We start from the raw sequence: 21,648 nt of genomic DNA, 5'->3' as shown, positions 1-21,648 counted from the left end.
TGCATCGATTCATATACTAAGTCCTGCTCGTATTTTTTTGTACAATTTTTTTTTTGAGTCTTTACAACAAAATGTCCCCAGTGTTAGATTAGGCTACATGATCTATTAGTCGTAAATTTGTCATTTTCTACATCTCATTGTCTCTCATTCCTAGTATCTATCACATGTGAAGATATACCATATATAGATCTGATATAGTGTAAATGGTAACTAAACAAGACTAAGAACTCATTGGTGATTCTGTGATTTAATTTTTTTTTGTTACTACTTTTTTATTGTTGTAGGTTAGCGGTTAAAGGCCACAGAATAAGATTTTTAGTAAACAATTGAATTTACAAGTATATAAAATCTTGTCTTAATAGACAAAAATATAAATGTTTATTATTCTTTAATAGATAATAATATATCATTATTTTTTATTATTGAAAGATACAAGTTAACAGAGAAATTTAAAGCCATACCAGGTAGCCATAGACGCAGTTATGTTAATATAATTTGGTAAATTATAAAGAAAAAGAAAAAGCAAGATTCCATTTACAAAAATAAAACAAATAAAATAATGGCAATATAATTTCTTTTAATTTTTATTAAGCACAAGCGTTCTGTTACACCGTGATATCGGTGTCACTTATTATATAAACATATACCTATAGGTAATTATGCATTACATTAGTAACTGATTATTTCAAGATCACAACGTAACATAAATTTATAAATTATATCTAGACAACATAGTGGAAACATCACGCTTCTAACAATCTGGTCCCTTATCCGTTTCGCTCTTCGCCGCACCAAATGATACAATTAAAAAAAAAAAAAAATGATTAAATCACACTGGTACAGATTGACAGTTATTCGAAATTATTGCAAAGCATTTAAATAACATAAAAATTACACAACCGTTAATTGATATATAAGGCAGGTAAATGATATGATAAAATAAATGAATTGTGATTTTAATATATAAACACCAATTAAACTTTAATTAAGTTTTCTAGAAAAAATGCAATCATACCAATTAGTATTTGAAATAATAATGGATATAATTGCATCGAAAAAAAAAAAATATAATTATATATTTACAAACATGAAATACTATTATAAAATACAATATATTTCTTCAATACTAGTTATGTTTATAAAAATAAAACGATAAATTTTCAAAGCTACCGTTTAACTGCAATCGAGTAGATATACATACATTTATTTCTTTATTCATGCCTTTATGGAAGTCTGTGCTGACATTTGCTAAAGCTGTGGCACAACAGTACTTTGGGTATAGGATAATAATAATAAAGACAAGATGGACTTAAGTTATTTTGCGACAAATTAAATAGGTAATCTATTTTTAAAATTACCATACATATAATCTAGTTAATTCCAGCTTCACAAGAAACAACATAAACATATCAAATACATTTTAATAGTTGCTTCAGAACATATGAACATGGATGCCGTATATAATTTTAAGATACAACATATAAGCGGATTCTTTTGTGTATAATATTTCAACTATTTTAACAGAACAATCTAACACTTGCTATCCCTTTTATACCTCCAAGTTAGAGGGAGAACGCTATATTTTTAACAGTGTGGACTACATCGGCACTAATGTTAGATATTTATTTTGTTTGGTAAACTAAATAAACCTTGTTATAATTTTGTATGAATATTTATTTGTCTTTATTCTGCTCGGGGGCATATTCTGTGGCAAGAATCGGTGACTTTAAGGAAGATCAGTGTAATTTTAGTACATTACAATATCTAAATTGAAAAAAACAGTATCAAATACACAAGTCTGAACACAACCTAATACTTAGAATTAATAGACTGAGGTTAAACATCTATATTCAATTATAATATGTATATATATAAATATTTATTCTGAAATTAAACAAATCCGACATAATTACAGTGATTATGTTTTCTCTTCCATTTATTTCAAGAAAGCGCTTTAAAAAAGTTTATTGGGTCATTTAATATATGTGAAAATCTTTCACCAGTGTAAGTCATTATTTAGATCCTTATACTAAGTGACTTAGTAATTACTAAGTCACTTATGATTAAAAATACAGACGAATTGATAACCTCCTCCTTTTGGAAGTCGGTTGAAAATCGAAAAAAACAGCAACACAAACAATTTGAAGTTAAAAACTGTGATTGCGATTACAGTCAAACACTTATACGATAAGTCTAATACAATAATGGCATACAGTCTTGTAATGCAGCTGATTCAATTATATACAAGAGGCGAGTTGGAAACACTGAGTTTACAAATTTGATATGATACTATAAATTCGTGTATTGCTAACAACATTTGCTATATAAATCACTGATGTACAGTCGAGGTAAAAATTGATTAATTCATAACTTTTTTACAGATCCTTTGAATGGTACTGAGTGATCGTGACATACATTAACACTAACGTGATATCAATTACAAGAAAAATCTAAATTAAGGAATGCTAAAAGAGGAAAGTTAAAAAGAAAAAAAAACTTTTTTTTTCAATGTGCCTGTGTCAAAGTATTTAAAATAATTCTTATTGCTTGTTACACTGTCATTTGATGTCAAATGTTTTTTGACATAATAGATATAAATTGTTTTTTTTTTTTTTTTTATGTAACAAAGCACAAGTATTTGTTTTGATATTTCTAAAAGTAATGAGTTCTACTTTTAACAAATGGAAGATACAATATTCAAAAAATAGAAATCATTAATATATTTTTAAAGGAAACCACTAGTTTTTACGAGTTCTATATGTTCTATTATTATACAACAGCAAAAAAGGCTATTTATTAGACAACATTCATTAGGTAGGTCAATACTAAATATTTAGGCATTGTTAATGAAATAAAATCAATTCCTACAGTTATAACTATCCATCACTCGTTGAAAAAGACCGTTATTAATAAATATATTGTTATTTCATAAAAAATATATTTAAAAATACCTAGATTCTACATTACAACATTTCTATAAAATTCCGTATTGCAACGTAATGGAACGAAATACATTACAAACTATATTGCATTATGCCTTTACATAAAAACACTAGTTATTTGTGACATCGTCGAAATATTATTTATAACATATAAACAAAAGTGAAAAAAATCACTTTTTTTTAAAGATATTATAACGTTACAGTCAGAAGTATTCCTTGGTCTAAAAACTTTATATTCATCTGAATCAAATACATCAGTTAGATGTGGTTCATATTTAAACAGCTTCAATTGTGTTGTGACTAGCTTGTACTACAGATCAAGAGGTTTAAAATAAATGTGTTTTTCTATTAGAAACCCTGAGTTTGAAAGGAGGCAGTGTTACCACACTTGAACTCTTTTCCGGGCGATTATTAGCGATAGCATACAAAGTGAAATGTTTGTGGTACAGTCGTCTACGATATTATACTAAGTTTAATTTTACCAAGTCTCTGTTATTTATGGGCGTCTTAGCGGGAATCTCTTAAAATGACATTATTATTATATCTGCGAGCGTATTATGTGTGTATATGTGAGTGTATGTGTGTGTCTATGTGTATGTAATGGTTGTTACTTGTTTTGAAGAAAACTAAATTTGGCTTTGTATTACTGGAATTTGAGTACAATGTCGTACAACTACTTCTAAAATTGACGCGGTGTAAAAAATAATATAATCTGTGTATTAATCAAAAGAACTATTGATCGGAATAGACTGACCATAATAATAACATTTACCTACAAAGTATAACACAGTAAAATTTTATTATGTTTCTAAGATAAGACTTAGTTATTCATTCAATTTATATGAATTATAGATACATATATAAAAATATAAAGTAATGTACATAAAATATGAATAAAGCAATAAAAAGAAAACATTTATAATCTGAGCTGTTTTGTAATATGCATATAGTATTCTGATTATGAAATAGTATATACAAATTATATTGTATGTAAATTCAATCAATATAAACAACTGGAAGCTCAATAGAAGCAAAACGATAATGGCATATAACGATCACTTTGTAATTAAATAAAATTACAAAAAACAAATTGTTACTCTTAAACCTAAGACGGTCAATTATTTAGACTAATGTAAAAATCGATTTACACTTCTCCTAATGACAGTACTAACATGATTCAACAGATTATAATTTATAAAAGTTACATTTAAAAATACTAAACAATCTACAATAAGATTTCGTTTTATAATGTAAACAATTTCACAATAACTATAAACATTTAGGCTCATCTTACGGGGTCTAAGGACGTAAGGTCTACATAATAAAAGTTGATCGATCTGTTTGGATTTATACTTAACTATATAGAGAACTTGTTACCAGGGTTTGATATGAGTTTAGTACAAATTAATTCAGTCACGAGACGTATTAGGCTGAGTATGCACGTGAGGAAACGAAGACTGAGTATGCATCGAACATGAATACTTGGTTCATACGTTTGGACGTAAGTTAGCACACGAATGCGAGCATAGTTCGACTCGAATTCGTGAACTACCGTCATTTTTTCTGTCCATACATAACGTATAAATTTTAAATATCGAACATGTTTGACAGCGTCCGATGTTCGTTGGTGGTATGTGTATGTAATTATCGCAACACATTTCTTCGTACGTGCGTACACGGCATTAGAATCTAAACAAATCCATCAAAGTTACGGTAAAAGTGCTATGCACTCTAGACATCTATTAGAAATTCTATTACGTACGAGTACACTTGAACACCGATAGGATCATTTCTTCTTGACGGTCGAGCTACTCGCACAACTACTCGACCGGGTCTGTATGCCGTCCTTTTTGAGCAAGCTGACTCCGAACGCGGGACACTTTTTCCGCAACGCTTTGATCTTGTACAACTTGTTCCCTTGAGAGTTGCCTGTCTCCTCGTAGTTGTCGGGCGTTACGTCGGCCGTTATCACCGAATTGGATATGCAGTCCATCGGCTCGGGAGTCTTCGATTTGTCCCTTTTCCGTCTGAAACGGAACGGCGTGTCGAGGGAGTCAGCGGATATATTGGTTATATTCGTATCGCTCGACGAGAGGTCCTGTGACGCCTCGAGGCCATTTTTTGTATGACTCTTCGGAAGCTTCTTGCGTGAGATTGAATTCGACCTCACTATTAACTTTTTTCTAACTGTCACGTTGTTGGCTGTCGTTTTTACTTGAGCTGCGTTCTTCAGATTCGGTTCTGACGGTAGACGATTCTTCCCGTTCAAATGACAGTTTTCAGTCAAAGCTGACAAGGTGGACGTGACATTGGTGAGCGTGGTCACCACTGCGGAGTCGTTGGTCGTGATCTTGGAGACGGACATGGCCTTCCGCGTGAAGGTCTTGACGGGGCTACCGGTGTGCGAGTAGGCGAGTGTGGGTCTGGCCAGATTGGCGCGTTGGCCGTGGAAGCTGTTCTTACCTGTGAAAGGGGGCTTGACTCCCGTCAGTTTCGCTTGTGAATTGGCACTTCTTGTTGGCGGGAATGTCGACGTCTTCGACGCATAGTGGGACTTGAGCGAAGCGTTTAATATTCTCGGTTGGGGCTTTAGGTTGGTATTGTTGGCATTTCTGATGTTGTTTGTCGGCATCATGTAGTTCAGTTTGGGCGTGAATACGGTCTTTGTGGGCAGCATTGGCGTGGCGGTTGTCTTATATTTACCGATCACCGATGTCACGTTATTTTCTGAGTCCGTTTCGTTGGCGTTTAGAACGTTCGCGTTATCCAACTGTAATCAAAACGTCACACTTATTGAATAATATAATTAAGAAAGTAATTAATTAACGTAAATATCTGCAAGTATTTATCGTATAAATAAATAACCATATTGTTCCTTTGCGTAATTTTTTTATAACAATATTTATTAAGAATATGTACTCTTCTGTAGTGTTTAGCGAATTTAAACATATTAATTATGAGTTGACGTCAGACAGAGAAGTATGGAAGAGGATGTACTGCACCAATCCTAAATACAACAACAACAACAACAGCCTGTAAATTCCCACTGCTGGGCTAAAGGCCTCCTCTCCTTTTGAGGAGAAGGTTTGGAACATATTCCACCACGCTGTTCCAATGCGGGTTGGTGGAATACACATGTGGCAGAATTTCTATGAAATTTGACACATGTAGGTTTCCTCACGATGTTTTCCTTCACCGCTGAGCACGAGATAAATTATAAAGACAAATTAAGCACATGAATCAGCGGTGCTTGCCTGGGTTTGAACCCGCAATCATCGGTTAAGATGCACGCGTTCTACCCACTGGGCCATCTCGACTCCTAAATAAGATTGGGATAGAGTCTGATGATGAGGATGAAGGTGTACCATTTAGTGACTATTACTATGTATATCTAGAAAAATATACCTTATTAGCGTTTCTGTTGTTCAGAATGGACTGTAATGAGACGGGTTTGTCCTCGATAGCCTTGACGGGCTCGGGCGGCAGGTCGCTGTAAATGCCGCGAGTGAACACCGGAAACGACGTGATGTTGAGTCGACGACGATACGCCTCGCCCAGGGCGTGCATTCGCGGCTGAATACTGGGAATAACATGAAACTTGTACTTATAAAAAATATATACAAAAATTTTATCGTTATTTACATTGTGGCTCATAGTGAACCAAAACGTAACCTTTATACAATATTATGAAAATTGTTTGTTATATTTTTATAACTGTTTAATAAATCATGTTATAACTAGCTACCCGCCCCGGTTTCGCACTAAATATACTGCGGAATGTCTAACAATAATAACAGTTACCTATAAGTACAGAAAGATTATAAACCTTTCTCTTGAATCAATCTATCTATTTAAAAAAACGCTTCAAAATTTTGCGCAATTTTAAAGATCAAAGATTACACAGTGCAGACAGCGGTAAGCGACTTTGTTTTATATTATGTAACGATTATTAAAATATTGTATTTTGGTTCATAGTGGATTGTGGAGGTTGGCTCATCGAATATAATCAGCGAATACTCACTTCTCCAAAAACCACTGCTGGTGTCCAATAACTGATCCAGGCCGACACACCCTGAGCCACGCGATAGCTTCCCGAGCTGTGAATCCGTGATGCTTCATCATGTAGCAGGCGATCAGTGTGCCAGTTCTGCCAAGACCAGCTGGGAAAATCAACCTTGATTATATTTACTATAATTTAATAATGTGCCTTTATAAATGTACTATATGTTTATAGTCTGTTCGCGTTAAGAATGCAGTGAGTTGTCATTGTTTACCGGCCTGACTCCGCCCCCTTTGACCAATCAAATCTTTTCAAATTACAAAGTCAAGTTCACATTTAATTAATTATTAACTGATATATTTATAATTTAAATTCATATATTTATATTTAATTTATTCAAGCTGTACAAGTAATAATTAATGTTACCTATAGCTACTAGATGACATTATGTCAAAATATGTAAATTTCTACATCGTGATGGCAAGATTCGCAAACGATTGTATAGTGTTAAGAATTTTGTTTATTAAAAAATAAACGTGCGAGAAATGCTGCGACCACGTCTTACAAAAAAAAAAATGCCATGTGGGATTTAGATGATGTTATGGAACTCTTAACGACTACACTAGTAATAGTGATTAAAATATTAATGACTTAATTTCGATTTTTAACTTTAATGTGTATTTTTTAAATTCATTATACTTAGTCTTTAAAACAAAAACAATTTGTTGGAATTTTAACACAAATATGCATACACCTTCACCCTGCTGTTAAAAAAGATTTGATTGGTCAGTGGGCGGAGTAAAGCCGGTAAACAATGACAACTCACTGCATTCTTAACGCGAACAGACTATAGTATTGATCACAAGATCAACGGTTTATTATAAAAGTTTTAAAGTTTACCTTTACAGTGTACGGCGACTGCTCCCTTAGCTGCTTCGGCGATTCGAATGAACCGGTTCACTATCAGATCAGACGGTACCGAGCCATCGACGAAGAATAACTCTCTGTGTTCGAAACCATGGGTGGTAAATTGCTTAGCATCGTATGATTTCTTATTGAGTCTAACAATAGTCGTCACGTTATGTTTTTTAAAGTATTCGTGGTAGTGCTCTGGGCTGTGGAGGGGGTAACCGCGATCGAGACGAGATCTATGATGAGGTCCGGAAAACGCCAGCATTTTAGCTGGAACTATCCAATTGAGATCGCCATTTTCAACTTTCTGGAAAGAATTGAGGATGATCAGTTGTATTGTTTAAAATAAAATGACCATATATGATTAAAATATTCTGAGCTTGTAATTTAAGTACTTTAAATGTTAATTTATAATTACAATCGTGGGAAACTAATTACTTTATTGATAAGCATCAAAGTTTAATTATTTGCTGTAGCAATAATACTTCGTGAAATTTGGGGATCTTTAAGACTTAAGAAGTAATTTCACATAAAAGACCGCACACATACCTCATAAAACAAATACTGTTCAGCATCAAAATGTTCGAAGTCGAAGAATTTAGCGTCGTGAGCGACTTTCATTCCGTGCAACACGTCCAACAACGATATGTCAAAGAGAGGAGGTCCGCCTGACGCGTCTCGGAAGCTGAGAAGCGACCACGAACCTTCGGTAAGCTGCTTGTACACCGCGGCCGGGGATCCGCCCAAGTATATTATCTACAAAATAATTACTACAATGAATACCAATATAATAAATGTCAAAGTATATCTGTCTTTTAGGGTTTCACGGTCAAACCACTAAACCGATTTTGATGAAATTTGGTTTGATATGTACTTAAACTCCAGGAAAAGACAAACGACTCAAGCCACAACTATTTCAATATAATTCTGTACCAGAAAAGCGATACAGGCACATTTATTTATACTACATTCTCATAGCAGGAGAAAAGGTAAACAAAACTCTTATTTGCATATCTCATTCGATTTTTTAAGAGTTCTATTATCTTATGCGGTACAAAACATTTCCAATTGAAATGTCTTCATTTATAATACAGTAATTCATTCTGAAATCTACTTTCATTTATCATACGATTTCAAATTCAAAAACATTTTTCTGACGAGACCATATCGATACCGTAGTTTATTTTAGATTTAGATCCATTATATCATGAAGAATGAAATTCAAGGTCAAAGTTGTTTAGGTACCTTTACCTAGTCAATCATGGGCCCAGAATCCAAAAAAACTTGAATGTTTCGAATTAAATTTTGACTGACGCTTATAGACAGCACGACGGTCAGTGTGGTGGAATAAAATTCTTCATACTGAACGGATAGGAGGAATTTGTGGGATATATAATAACTAGTTGAAATCGAATGTGTTTATGTAGGTACTTATAGGAATAGCATTGATGATGATTATGATGTTCTTCAGTCCTATTTGTCCAATACTCATAGTGGGTTGAAACTGTGATTTGATAGGCCTAGGTTTGTTTTTTCAGTTTCCTCTTAATGATCAATAGGTAACATTAACGCAAATAATACTTGTCCTTGTCATATTACATTTACATATGTATATGGGTATTCAAAAATACATAAAGATGTCGACCATGCATTAACTTATGTTCACGGATGTCATATTTAAAGTATTCAGAACGATAAGCAAATGCAAAAAAATGTTAAGCTTTAAAGAAACAACAAACCAGCGAGCTGGAGTGAGGTCTGCCGCATCGATAAATGTACCGTCTAGTTATTTTAGATAACGAGATTATGTTTTTCTAGTACCTAACGCTAGGAAGTGTCGTTCAAATTATAGTATTACAACAGTTATTTTTTACGCATAATAGCATAAGCTGATTGACATTAGTATTGTGTCGTGTGCACAGGCCCTAATATTTTTTACGCATAATAATAATTACGAATTATTATGGAGCTGATTGTCATTTCTTATGCCGTGTGCACAGGCCCTAATTATAATGCAGTGTAAAGTCTTTAATATTTGGAACGAAAAGGGTGTGCATAAATAAGTATGTATCGATAATAATTTCAATAAATATTATATTGTAGTTTGTCGTTCGCTAATAAAAAACCCCCCATTCCATAAAGGTACAGTAATAAAAAGCATCGATAGATGATGTCGTCCTAAAAGATTTCGATCTGATATAGGGCACAACTTAGTGCAATTTAACAGAGACACAATTTAAGAGAGTTCAGATGTACAATAAACGGCTATACTGTTATGGCTACCTACTTCTTAGCAGCACAACCAACCTCCAAACACAGGGTTGCTTCTTAGAAATTGAGTTTAAGTCCAGGGCTTTAAGTTTCAAATCTTGCCCAGTGTTCTACTATACCTGATAACTTCCGATGAGGTAAGCTGCGTTGAGTCGAAGAGTCTCATTGTTGCTGGTGTAAAACACAATCTTCTTCTTCGGATTCTTCTCCAACTCCTCATTGAGACGATTGCAGAACTGATAAAGGTGGCAGAGGTGGTAGGGACCGAAGTCGAAGTAAAAGTTCTCGTATACAATGTCATCTTCTATGTGGAAATATTTGCTGTTGCGTGTTGGTTTGGGCTTGTATCCCGTTTTCAGTGTTGCGAAGTACAATCTATCTGGAAAGAACAATATAGGTATTTAATCTTTCAAAACGTATTTGACATGGAATAACAAAACACAAAATGACTGCTGGACGTAGTTTTGCCTATAGATAAGTATGGTAAAAAATTGACAATTATTTAGTACATATTAGTATTACACCCGTACGAAGCCGGGTCTGATCGCTAGTATTACATATATTTAAGCCAATAAATACTATATTTTTATCAACACTCATAATATAGAGCATGTTAAGTTTTAAGCCTTGATGATGGGACACAACGTCATTGGTGCAAAATATATCAATAAAGAGAAAACACCAGTTGATATTATCTTGTTGATGTTATGAACCTTATGTCGATTTTCTTTGACAATAATATAAACGCTTGTTACTAATCACACAAGCGATAATGACGAGTCCAGTGGATAAAACACGCTAATTTTAAACGAAAGTTACCTCGTTAAGAATATTTTGATAATGCACTAGCCGTCACTGTACTTTTTCCAGTCACAGGCGTTGGACATGAAGCATCTAGACTTAGATGTCGACAAGATCGTATTACCACCGCAAAAGGGTTCTTCAAATTTTAGGTCAATTCGTTGAGTAATACTGATTTAAAATTTAATTGCTAGGTGAGCTACAAATAGTAAGGTGAAATTAAATTAAACTTCTAAAGGTTAAATAAATGTCATGTCGAAAACCTTCTCTTTATAAATAGCTAGTTCATATTTTATTTATGTAAGTAGTTTTTCGATAAAATGTTTTGGAAAATTAATGACATCTACAAACATTAAGACTTATTATTATATATTAATATAGGAAATTATTAAAAGCTTGCGGGAAGATATCAAGTGAAGAACGTATGTTTACAACAATATCTCATCTATATTAATGATAGATAAATTTATCTGCAATTTCTAAACAAAAAGTAAGAAACTTTATCCGAACAATTTCGGCAAAAGCGGTCTCAAGCGATACTTACTGATACATATATTACACTGAACACATGTGGGTACAAAACATAAGCACCCTATACTAACTTCTCTAATATTCTAATGGGATGACCAAAAAGAGTCACAGGACAAAAAGCTTTAAATGCAAACCAAAAGGGATATAAATCAATATATAAATTTATCATACAGGTAGGCAAATAGGCTAAGTGGTCAACACCGTCCATAGACGCCGTAAGAAATATTAATAATTCCTACGTCATAGCTCACTCAAACCGTAAATCAACAATATGTAGTAATGCTGTATGCCGTGCAGTGGTACTCACTCAGAGCTTAACAAAGCACCAAGTAAATATTATATCAACTGAGTAACATAGTTTGTATATATATTCCAATAATATTTTTCCTACTGATTGTGATGCTGTTTAAAATTGATTACATTGTCAAACGAACCTTAAATAAATAAACAGTAGCCGTATTCGATTTCACGCACGAGTCCCCATATCATGTTTATGAAATATTAGAAGCTCTTTAATATACAATTGAAATTTTTCCTGAAATAGAATACGCTATTGCATGTGAGTGGGCTATTGGTCTTCATTATACCAGCTCCGCTTCGTGATATTGAATTTTTACTGTTCAGCGAGATTGACTCTTAATGAGATTTCGCAACGATTCATGAAAAAGTTCTTATGTATTTTTTTTATTTCATATTTTAATATATTACTGTTAATTGCATAAAGCGATTGTATCGTCATATTTTAGGATAATCGATCCTGAAATATGACAATTCAATCCTGAATTTAATATGAAATAAAAATATTGAATTTATTAATAAAGCTACCTTCGGTTCGGAATATAAGGAAGAAGAATTGGCAAAAAAATCATTTGATTCGTTTTTATAAACGACGTCAAAAAAAGTGATTTTAATTCACTATTACCTTAAAACTAACGTCATTATACGTCCTATGTTCTTTCCAATTGGTCGCATTTTATCCTAAAAACCAGTTTTTATTTTATTTTAAATTGTAGGTATCCAATTCAATGGAAAATAAATTAAACAGACAAAAGTACGAAACATCCAGACGCATATTTTAAAAATACAGAATCAATTGAATAATAAATAAACTTAAAAACGTATCCGTCAAGACCAGACCATATTTGACGGATCAGTTGTAAGACAGATCGTTGCTATCAAATAAGAAATAAAACAAGATTTAAACCGTGACTTATTTGGATAACTTCCAATATTTATTAGTATCGTCGAGAGAATAAATTTATAGCTGAATACTGAAAAATATACAAAACATTGTTATTGGGGCTCATTAAAACCTTTGATCATTTATTTAGGCTCATATAATGGGCTCATAATTTTCTAAATTAATATAAAATAACTCAAGTGTAACATATGTTTTGTATCATTAAATTACGTCTCCTTGAACAATGTATTCTACATTCAGTAATCAGACAGTATTTGTGTCAAGTTTTGCTTGCCAATTAGCGCATAAAGATTTCGGTATAAAATGTAAAGATTATTAAAATATGCATACTATGTTGTTAGCTAACCGCCCCGGCTTAGCAAAGCTAAAAAAAAAGTACTAACTTATTTTTATAAAAGATAGATTTCTCTAAAAATAATCTTTCGCAAATATCTTACTATTATTACCTTTTTTCACTTCGTACATTTTATATATAACTTTTATTATGTACATAAAATATTGCCTATTATGTAATATGTTGTATATTGCATATAAATACGATGCATAATTGCACGTCTTAACCTCGCATCGCAATTTAGATGATCATAACCTAAAGTTTTCTGTAACGGAATCTCTTTAAAAATTAAAATTTCGTAGTAAGTTTGGTGTATAAAAAGATAGTCGTGGTTATTACATATTATAAGTAAATATAATAATGTATAAATGATCCACACGTAACATATAAATTTAATTTTATAATTGAATACCTATTTCTCGGCATTTTTGTGAAAACGTTTTTAACGTAGTTTTTAGCAATTAATTAGAAATCTGACGTATCATAGGTATGTTAGATTAATACATATTAACAATTATTATTAATTCGAAATAAAGATCACATTATGCTTATCATCCTTATAATATTATATTTTATTTATTTTTTATTTATTTAAACACTTTATTGTACACCACTAATTAAACAGATAAGTAAGAACACATAAAAAAAAATAGATGGTACAACTGGCGGTCTTATCGCTTTAAAGCGATTTCTTCCAGACAACCGAGGTGATATGGAGTAGTAGCCAACAGAGAAATGGTAGGTGGTGTAAAATAGACTACATGCATAGATACAAATAATATAATACATAAATAAACTACTACATACATATAGCTAGGTACATAAATACATTTATACATACATATATACATAGAGTCATACATAAAAACATGTAAATATACAGATATATACAAATAACAAATGGTATCTAGTCGCCATTCAGTGTGAGAGTGTGAGGTAATAATTAATAACTTTAGTTTTAAATAATGTTAAAGAGGTTGCAGATTTGATATTAAGCGGGAGGGCATTCCACAATCGAGTAGCCTCAGCCGTAAAAGATTTTTTGGAAAAAATTGTTTTCTGCACAGGTGGATTTAAAAGTAAATTTTCAGATGAACGTAAGTTCATGTTGTGTCCGTAACAACAATTAATAACATTGCGAGAATTCAAAAATTTAAATTTTTCTTTCAAATAAATAGGTGAGTGAGGATTGAATAACACACAGTACAGAAGACAAACAATATGTAGATTCCGGCGAAAACGAATAGGTAACCACTTGAGCTGAGTACGAAATTCAGAGACATGGTCATATTTGCGTAAGCCAAATATGAACCGTATAGCTAGATTTTGAAGACGCTCAAGTTTATTTAATTGGTCCTCATTTAAATCTAGATAGCTTGCGTCTGCATAATCGAGAATAGATAGAAGTAGAGAATGTGCTAACATAGTCTTGGTGGAAATAGGAAGAAAGGAACGGAGACGTCGTAGAGAGCCCATCGCCGAAAACATTTTCCTGCTGACTACATTTAACTGATGTGACCATGAAAGTGTAGAATCTAGATGTATACCGAGATTTTTTACCGTAGAACTATATGGTATAGTACAATTATCTAATATAATCGTAGGAACGTTTCTCCAGTCAACTCTTGAAATCATAGCAGCACTGCCAATAATAATGGCCTGTGATTTTGATGGATTGATCTTTAAACCATAACACTTGCTCCAATCACTGATTGTAACCAGGTCATCATTAATGGCAGCGATAGCGCTGGGCAAGTTATCCAAGGTTGACTGGGTATAAAGCTGGAGATCATCTGCATACATGTGGTAGAGAGAAGAAATCTTTTGAGTAATAGAATTAATGAAAATAGTAAAGAGAATAGGAGACAACACGCCACCCTGAGGCACTCCAGCACGTACTTCACACCAAGACGAAAATGTCTCGTCTACCTGAACACGTTGCCTTCTGCCTCTAAGATAACTCTGAAACCAGCCAAACACCGATGGAGATATGTTAAGAGAACGCAGCAAACTCAATAAGATGTCAAAGTTGACAGTACCGAAAGCATTGCTAAAATCTAACAATGTCAGCACTGTAAGTTGTTTATTATCCATGCCCAATCTAATGTCGTCGGTAATTTTCACGAGCGCTGTGACCGTACTATGACCGGAGCGAAAGCCAGATTGGAGTGGATTAAGAAGGCTGTGCCTATTTAGGAATGTTATTAATTGCTGGAGCACTAGTTTTTCTAGAACTTTGGAAAGGAATGGAAGGATGGAGATAGGACGAAAATCAGTGTAGTTCATAGAATTAGCCTTTTTGGGGAGTGGAATAATACGGGCTACTTTCCAGGCATCGGGGAACTTTGAGGAAGTGATGGATTCATTAAGGATATGAGTAATAACAGGAGCAATAGTTTCAAGGATAGGTACAATCATATTACGGCCAACGCCGTCGTCGCCCACGGCATTAGAAGAGATGGACACTATGCTCTTCTTAACATCACATTCGGTGAAAGGAATGAAATTAAACGGTGGATAGTCAAAGGTTGGCAAACAAGAAAGAATATTTAACGTCCGCTCTTTTTCTGCGTTGTCAATAACGTCAGATGAAGAAAAATGCTTATTAAGAGACTCTATGTCAATGTTACGGTGAAGAGAATTATGAGATGATTTGCCAATTCCAAACGATTCGAGGAATTTCCAAACTTTAGCTGGGTCGCCGTTTTCGACTGATTTATGAATGTGGCGTCGTTGCGCATCTCTACACGATGTATTGCAGCGATTCCGGATTTTATTATATTTAATACGGTTTTTGTCACATGCATCAGATTTTAATTTACTTTTAGCCATAGCTTTTTTCGCAATTAGACTTTTTAATTCCTCAGATAGCCAAGGCGCTGGTAAGTGTTTAATTTTAATAGGTCTAACCGGAGCATGATTATCATAGAGACCAGTCAGACAAGAATTAAACATGTCAACTTTTAAGTCGACTGAGCTGGCATCGACTACAGCTGACCAATTAATTTTGCGAGCATCCTCAGTAAGACGTTCTTTATCCATTCCACCAAAACTACGCCGCAGAAGTATTCTCGATTTTGCTTTAGGAGGACGAACTTTGTATGAAACAAAAATCAGATCATGATTCGAAAAAGCATCAGCCTCAAATTGGCCGTGCGTGAGGACAAAATCTGGAGATGACACTATAATAAGATCAAGAAGTGAAGGGACACAGTTAGGGGGGTTATGAGTGGCCGAGAGAGGCAAAATGTGTAGGTTGCACGCTTCAATTACAGAGTTTAGCTTTCTGCATCGGTTGTCACCTTTAAGGAGACATGTATTAAAGTCACCCATAATTATGGTATGACTATATAAGGGAGACAAATTAATTAATAAACTTTCGAATGCAGAAAAATAATCAATATGTAGAGAGGGAATATAAAATACGCCGAGAAGAATTTTGGTGAGAGAAAGAGTTATTTCGATGAGTAGGTGTTCAGCAGCATTAGTTGGAGGAGGCTGAGTCGACGAGCTAACAATAGTAAAGGGAATATAAGAACGAAGGTAGATCGCGACTCCACCCCCACCTTTACCAATGCGGTCGTTACGTATCAGTGTAAACCCTGGTAAGCAGTAAGATGTAGATGGTAAACATGGCTTTAACCAGGATTCGGAGATGAGAATCGCGTGGATATTACGAGATTCAAATGACGCAAGCATATCGGGATAATGGGCCGGAATACTCTGTGCATTAATGTGAATAACGTTGAAATTCTTCATTGAATCTGAGAAACAAGAATTAAGGACGACGTTTAAAGGGAGGGAAGATGTACTGTGGAAACTATCCTCATCCTCAACTGACAGATCTTCATTTGATGAGCAAGACAAAAAATGGCTACTAGATATACTATTATTTAATGACATTATGATAGTTTTATAATAGATATATATAAAATACAATAATAAAATAAGAAAATTTATATATAAATAACTTATAATAAATAGTAAATAAGTTATAATAATAATAAACCAATAAAGGCAGAAACGAACCCACCAGCGGTCTGAGAGAAAGAAAATCACTTAAAAGGTAAAAAACAAATTCAAAACCGTTGTAAACTAATAGATAGTATCAAGTAAAAATAAAACACGTTACAACAAAAGAAACAAAATTGTAAAAAATAAAATAAAAAAGAAAAATATAAAAAAGGAAAAGAACAACAAGTAACATATTTATAGTAACAAAAATAATATATAATGAATGCAATAAGTAAACTATACTTGTATTGAGATAAAGAAAAAATAATGCAAAAGCTAAATTATGATAAACATTCGTTATGACATTTATATATCAAAGCAATAACGGAACGCAGTATGAATGCACTTGTCAAGATGTCAACGTGACAGTGTTTAGTTGTTTACATTTTACAACACAAAATTGCTTACTACCTGATTTGTTAAATTATATTAGTTTTATTACGTGATAAAACTAAACTGAACATTGAAATAAACAAAAACAAGACAATAAAAAGAAAGAAACGAAGTTGATACAAGTACTCGCGAAAGGAAGACGTTAAATGTTAAATAATCAATAGAAAAATCAAAAACAGTACAAGATAATAATAATAATAATAATAAAGCCATTTATTCCATATTTCAATATAACATTTCAAATGAAATTAGTAGTTTGTTAGTAAGTTTTCTTAATTTATTGTTAGTGTGGTTAGTCTCCATTGTGTGAAATATGGACCCCTTTTTGGGTAAAGGCCTCCTCCAGTTTTTTCCACGTCTCTCTGTCCTTGCTTACTGTTAGCCAGTCGCTCCCTGTGACATTGGTGATATCATCAGCCCACCGTTTTCTTGGTCTACCAACACTTCTCTTTCCCCCAGGGCCGTTCCATCTTGTGGTTTCAATAGTCCATCTTTTGTCAGTATATCGTGAGATATGTCCAGCCCACTTCCACTTAAGTGTGAGTGCATGTTTCAGAGCATCGTTGATTTTGGTTTTTTGTCTGATAGTTTCGTTCCTCACTTTATGTATTTTTCTGATTTTCAACATACTCCTTTCCATTGCTGTTTGGGTGGATTTGATTTTCTGCTTTGCTTTGTTTGTGAATACCCATGTTTCGCATCCATATAATAAGCATGGCAAGAGGCAAGTATCAAATACGATTTTTTTTAAATGCAATCCATAATGACCTTTTAGAATTTCTTTCTGAGACCAAAATTTTTTCCATGTAACATTAATTCTCCTTGTTATTTCTTCTTCGTTGCTAGTCCTGTTGAATGATACTTGTTTACCCAGATATATATAGTCTTGGACATATTCTATGTAGTCTCCTTTTATTATGATAGGTCGCTCATAACTGTTAGTCATTATCTTTGTTTTATTTAAGTTCATTTCTAAACCAATTTTTGAGCTTTCATGATCCAGTGTCCTCATCATTTCTTCAATGTCCCTTGGAGTTTCGGCAATTATAGCTATGTCATCAGCGAATCTTAGGTGGTTTAGATATTTTCCGTTTACTAGCACCCCTTTGTTTGACCAGTCTAACTTTCGAAATATGGTTTCGAGTACCGCAATAAAGAGTTTCGGCGATAAAGGATCTCCCTGTCTGACACCTCTTTCTATTTTTATTACGTCACCTCTAGTTTCTAGTTTTATTCTACTTGTGCTATTTGTATAGATATTTTTTAAGATGTTGATGTATTTTTGGTGCACATTTGAGCATTGTAATGCATTCCAAATTGAGTAGTGGCTAATGCTATCAAATGCTTTGCTGTAATCTATGAAGGCCACATACAGGGGTCTATTAAATTCTTGGTGTTTTTCTATTATTTGTTCTAGCGTCTGTATGTGGTCCATTGTGCTGAAGCCTGATCTGAACCCAGCTTGCTCTGTTGGTTGCATTTTATCGATAGTTCCTGTTATTCTCGTTAAAAGTATAGATGAGAACAGCTTGTACATGCTCGAAAGTAGACTTATGGGTCTATAATTTCCCACGTCAGAGGGATTTCCTTTTTTAAAAATTAGAATTATGTCAGATGTGCGCCATTGTTCTGGTACGGTTTCAGTATCCATTATCATGTTAAATAATCTTGTTAGATGGTCGATTAAAATGGGTGCAGCTGATTTGAGAACTTCGTTGTATATTCCATCTGGACCGGGACTCTTCTCATCCTTTAACTTCTTGATATGTTCGTACACTTCTATGTCTTTGATTGGTTCTATGTACGATTTATTATTTTCGTTAGAATTGTTGGCTTCTATCTCGATATCATTTTTATTTCTTTTCCGGTATAGTTCCTTATAGAAGTTAGTTGCGTGTTTTAGAACATCTTTCCTTGAGTTGGTTTTTACTGAGTTTTGTTCTAGCTTATGAATCCATGTTTTGTGTGTGGAGAGCTCCTTGAAGGCTCTTTTTGTACTTCTAAATTTTTTTATATTTCTTGTGATAACTTCATGTCTATAGTTACTGTAGTCCTTCTTGATGGATCTGCTGGTTTCTTTGTATATTCTAGTAAGTTCAATTTTCATGTCTTTTGTTTTGTGTTTGTTGTGTATTAACTCGGTGCGTCTATTAATTAATTCAATTGTACTTCTACTGAATATTTTATGTCCTTCTGCTTGAGTTTTATTTTTCAACTTCAGACTTTCTGCTATACTTTTTTCTAGGAAATCGTAGTATATTTGAGTATCATCTGAGTTCATTTTATTGTTTCCTAGTTTTGTTTTTAGGCATGTTTTGTAACTTTCTATTTCTGCTTTTGACTTCGGTATCTTAGGTGGTGTTGTGTAGTTCTTTCTGCTCTTTGGTGGATGTTTTTGTAGTACCGTTGCTCTCACTAGTCTGTGATCAGAGGGAAAAGGAATATTACTTATTGTCTCCACGTTTAGTACTAGCTTGGGATTGTTTGTCATTATGTAATCGATTTCATTCTTTGTTTTTTGGTCAGGTGACATCCAAGTCCATCTGCGATTTTGTTTTTTCTTAAAAAATGTATTCATTATAGATAATTTATGTTCGAAAGCGTAGTTAATAAGGCGGTCACCTCTTGCGTTTCGTTCTCCAAAACCATGTTGACCTATGATGGGATATTCATTTGCTTTTGAGCAACCTATTTTCGCGTTGAAATCTCCCATTACTATGACTTGGTCATTAAATGCTAGTTCATGCGCTGATTCCATTTCTTTGTAAAATTGTTCAATTTTATCTTCTGATGCTGTTTCGGTAGGTGCATATGCTTGGATTATTGATAAATTAAAATTTTCAAATTTTAGTTGTAAAAATGCTACTCTTTCCGAAATTCCTATGAAGTTAGTAATATTTTTCTTATATTTTTTCTTAATAAGAAATCCTACTCCGTGCAGACCTTTCGTTTGACCAATGTAGCAAAAAATATAATTTTGGTGCTCTTCTATATTACATCCCAATCTTCTGACTTCTGAGATTCCTAAGATATCGCAATTGACGTTTTTTAGGGCATAGTTTAGTTCAAGGTATCTTTCTGTTGATAATAAGGATCTTACATTAAATGTGCACACTTTTAGAGTTGATGCTTTGCATGTATCTTTTGCATTTGATGGAGGGTAGTGGTCTAATTCCCCACGAGGACCAGTCGGCTTGGGGAATGTTTTTTTACTAATTTTATTTGGTACTTTATTGGTAGTTTTACTGTTCCGGCGGCTGATGATTTTATCCTATGCTTCTGGTTCGGACGGCTGATTACCAATAGGAAGGGAGTTGCTTCTATTCCTCATCAAATCGAATGCATTGCGTCTGTTTGCTTTGGTTGTTTGTTGTTTACGGGGTTGTTCAGATATGCTTGGCGAGGCGGGGGAGTCTCTTTTGCGTTTCACGTTTCCTGATTTGCCGTCTTTGACGATAAGCCTATCGTAATTTATTGTTGCATAGTTCCCTTTCTTCCTCTCCTCTTCAAGTTTTGGTAGTAGTTCCCTTCTCCTATTAAGCACATCCCTCGGATAATCTTCAGAAGCATAGACATTGTTATTTAATTTGTTTTTGTTCTTCATAATTTCGCTTTTTTTCCAGTTGTTGACAAATGATATGAGTATTGGCCTCCCTTTTTCTTTTTGCTTGTCTCTTTTACCGATTCTGTATATCGTATTAATGTCTCTGTCTTCCACTAAAATATTCAAGTCGTCTTTAAATTTCTTTTTAACAAGTTGAATAAGTGTTTTAATTGAATTTTCGCTTTCATGTAGTCCGTATAAAATGATATTGTTAACTCTTTTATGTTTTTCAAGGTAGTATATTTTTTCTTTCAATGTTTCATTTTCCAATCTCAATTCTTGAATTTCTCGTGTTAATGGTACTAACTTCTCGTCTAACTGTGCTACAATTTCCTTTGTTTGTTTTGACATTTCAAGTTTTACTTGTTCGAATAATTTTTGTAGGCTATCCATTTCCATACAAAATGTTTTGCTTAACGCGGAACGTAATTGTGTGAACGCAGCTATAAGGTTGTTAGGTTGGTACTAGCTTGAGATATTTAATATAACAGTAACAGTACAAGATAATAAGGATAAATTATTTCTTAACGATCCTTTTAGATCGCAAATAAGTTGTTTTGCTATCCTTAACTGCATTTGGGACAATAGTCGCAGCAGAAGGGCCTTGAACCACACTGTCACTGTCACTGGGGATGGCATCCAGTT

At 33.5% G+C, this 21,648-nt stretch overlaps 1 protein-coding gene across 2 annotated transcripts in view; it reads right to left on the bottom strand.

Moving 5' to 3' along the window:
• Positions 1-2,117: 2,117 nt before the first annotated feature.
• The window catches only part of LOC124540367 (dual specificity protein phosphatase CDC14A-like), a 41,245-nt gene continuing 21,714 nt past the window's right edge, over positions 2,118-21,648 (bottom strand). For both annotated transcript variants that reach the window (XM_047117866.1, XM_047117867.1), the window contains exons 3-8: positions 10,245-10,504; positions 8,404-8,610; positions 7,843-8,161; positions 6,964-7,102; positions 6,348-6,522; positions 2,118-5,712 (exon numbers count right to left, since the gene is read on the bottom strand). In XM_047117866.1, coding sequence (XP_046973822.1) covers positions 4,729-5,712; positions 6,348-6,522; positions 6,964-7,102; positions 7,843-8,161; positions 8,404-8,610; positions 10,245-10,504 — 2,084 coding nt within the window. In that variant the 3' untranslated portion in view covers positions 2,118-4,728. The remainder of the gene's footprint in view (positions 5,713-6,347; positions 6,523-6,963; positions 7,103-7,842; positions 8,162-8,403; positions 8,611-10,244; positions 10,505-21,648) is intronic.

This window comes from Vanessa cardui, chromosome 25 (genome assembly GCF_905220365.1).
Source record: "Vanessa cardui chromosome 25, ilVanCard2.1, whole genome shotgun sequence".
NCBI classification, from domain to species: Eukaryota; Metazoa; Arthropoda; class Insecta; order Lepidoptera; family Nymphalidae; genus Vanessa; species Vanessa cardui.
This window is presented reverse-complemented; position numbering and strand designations above follow the sequence as displayed.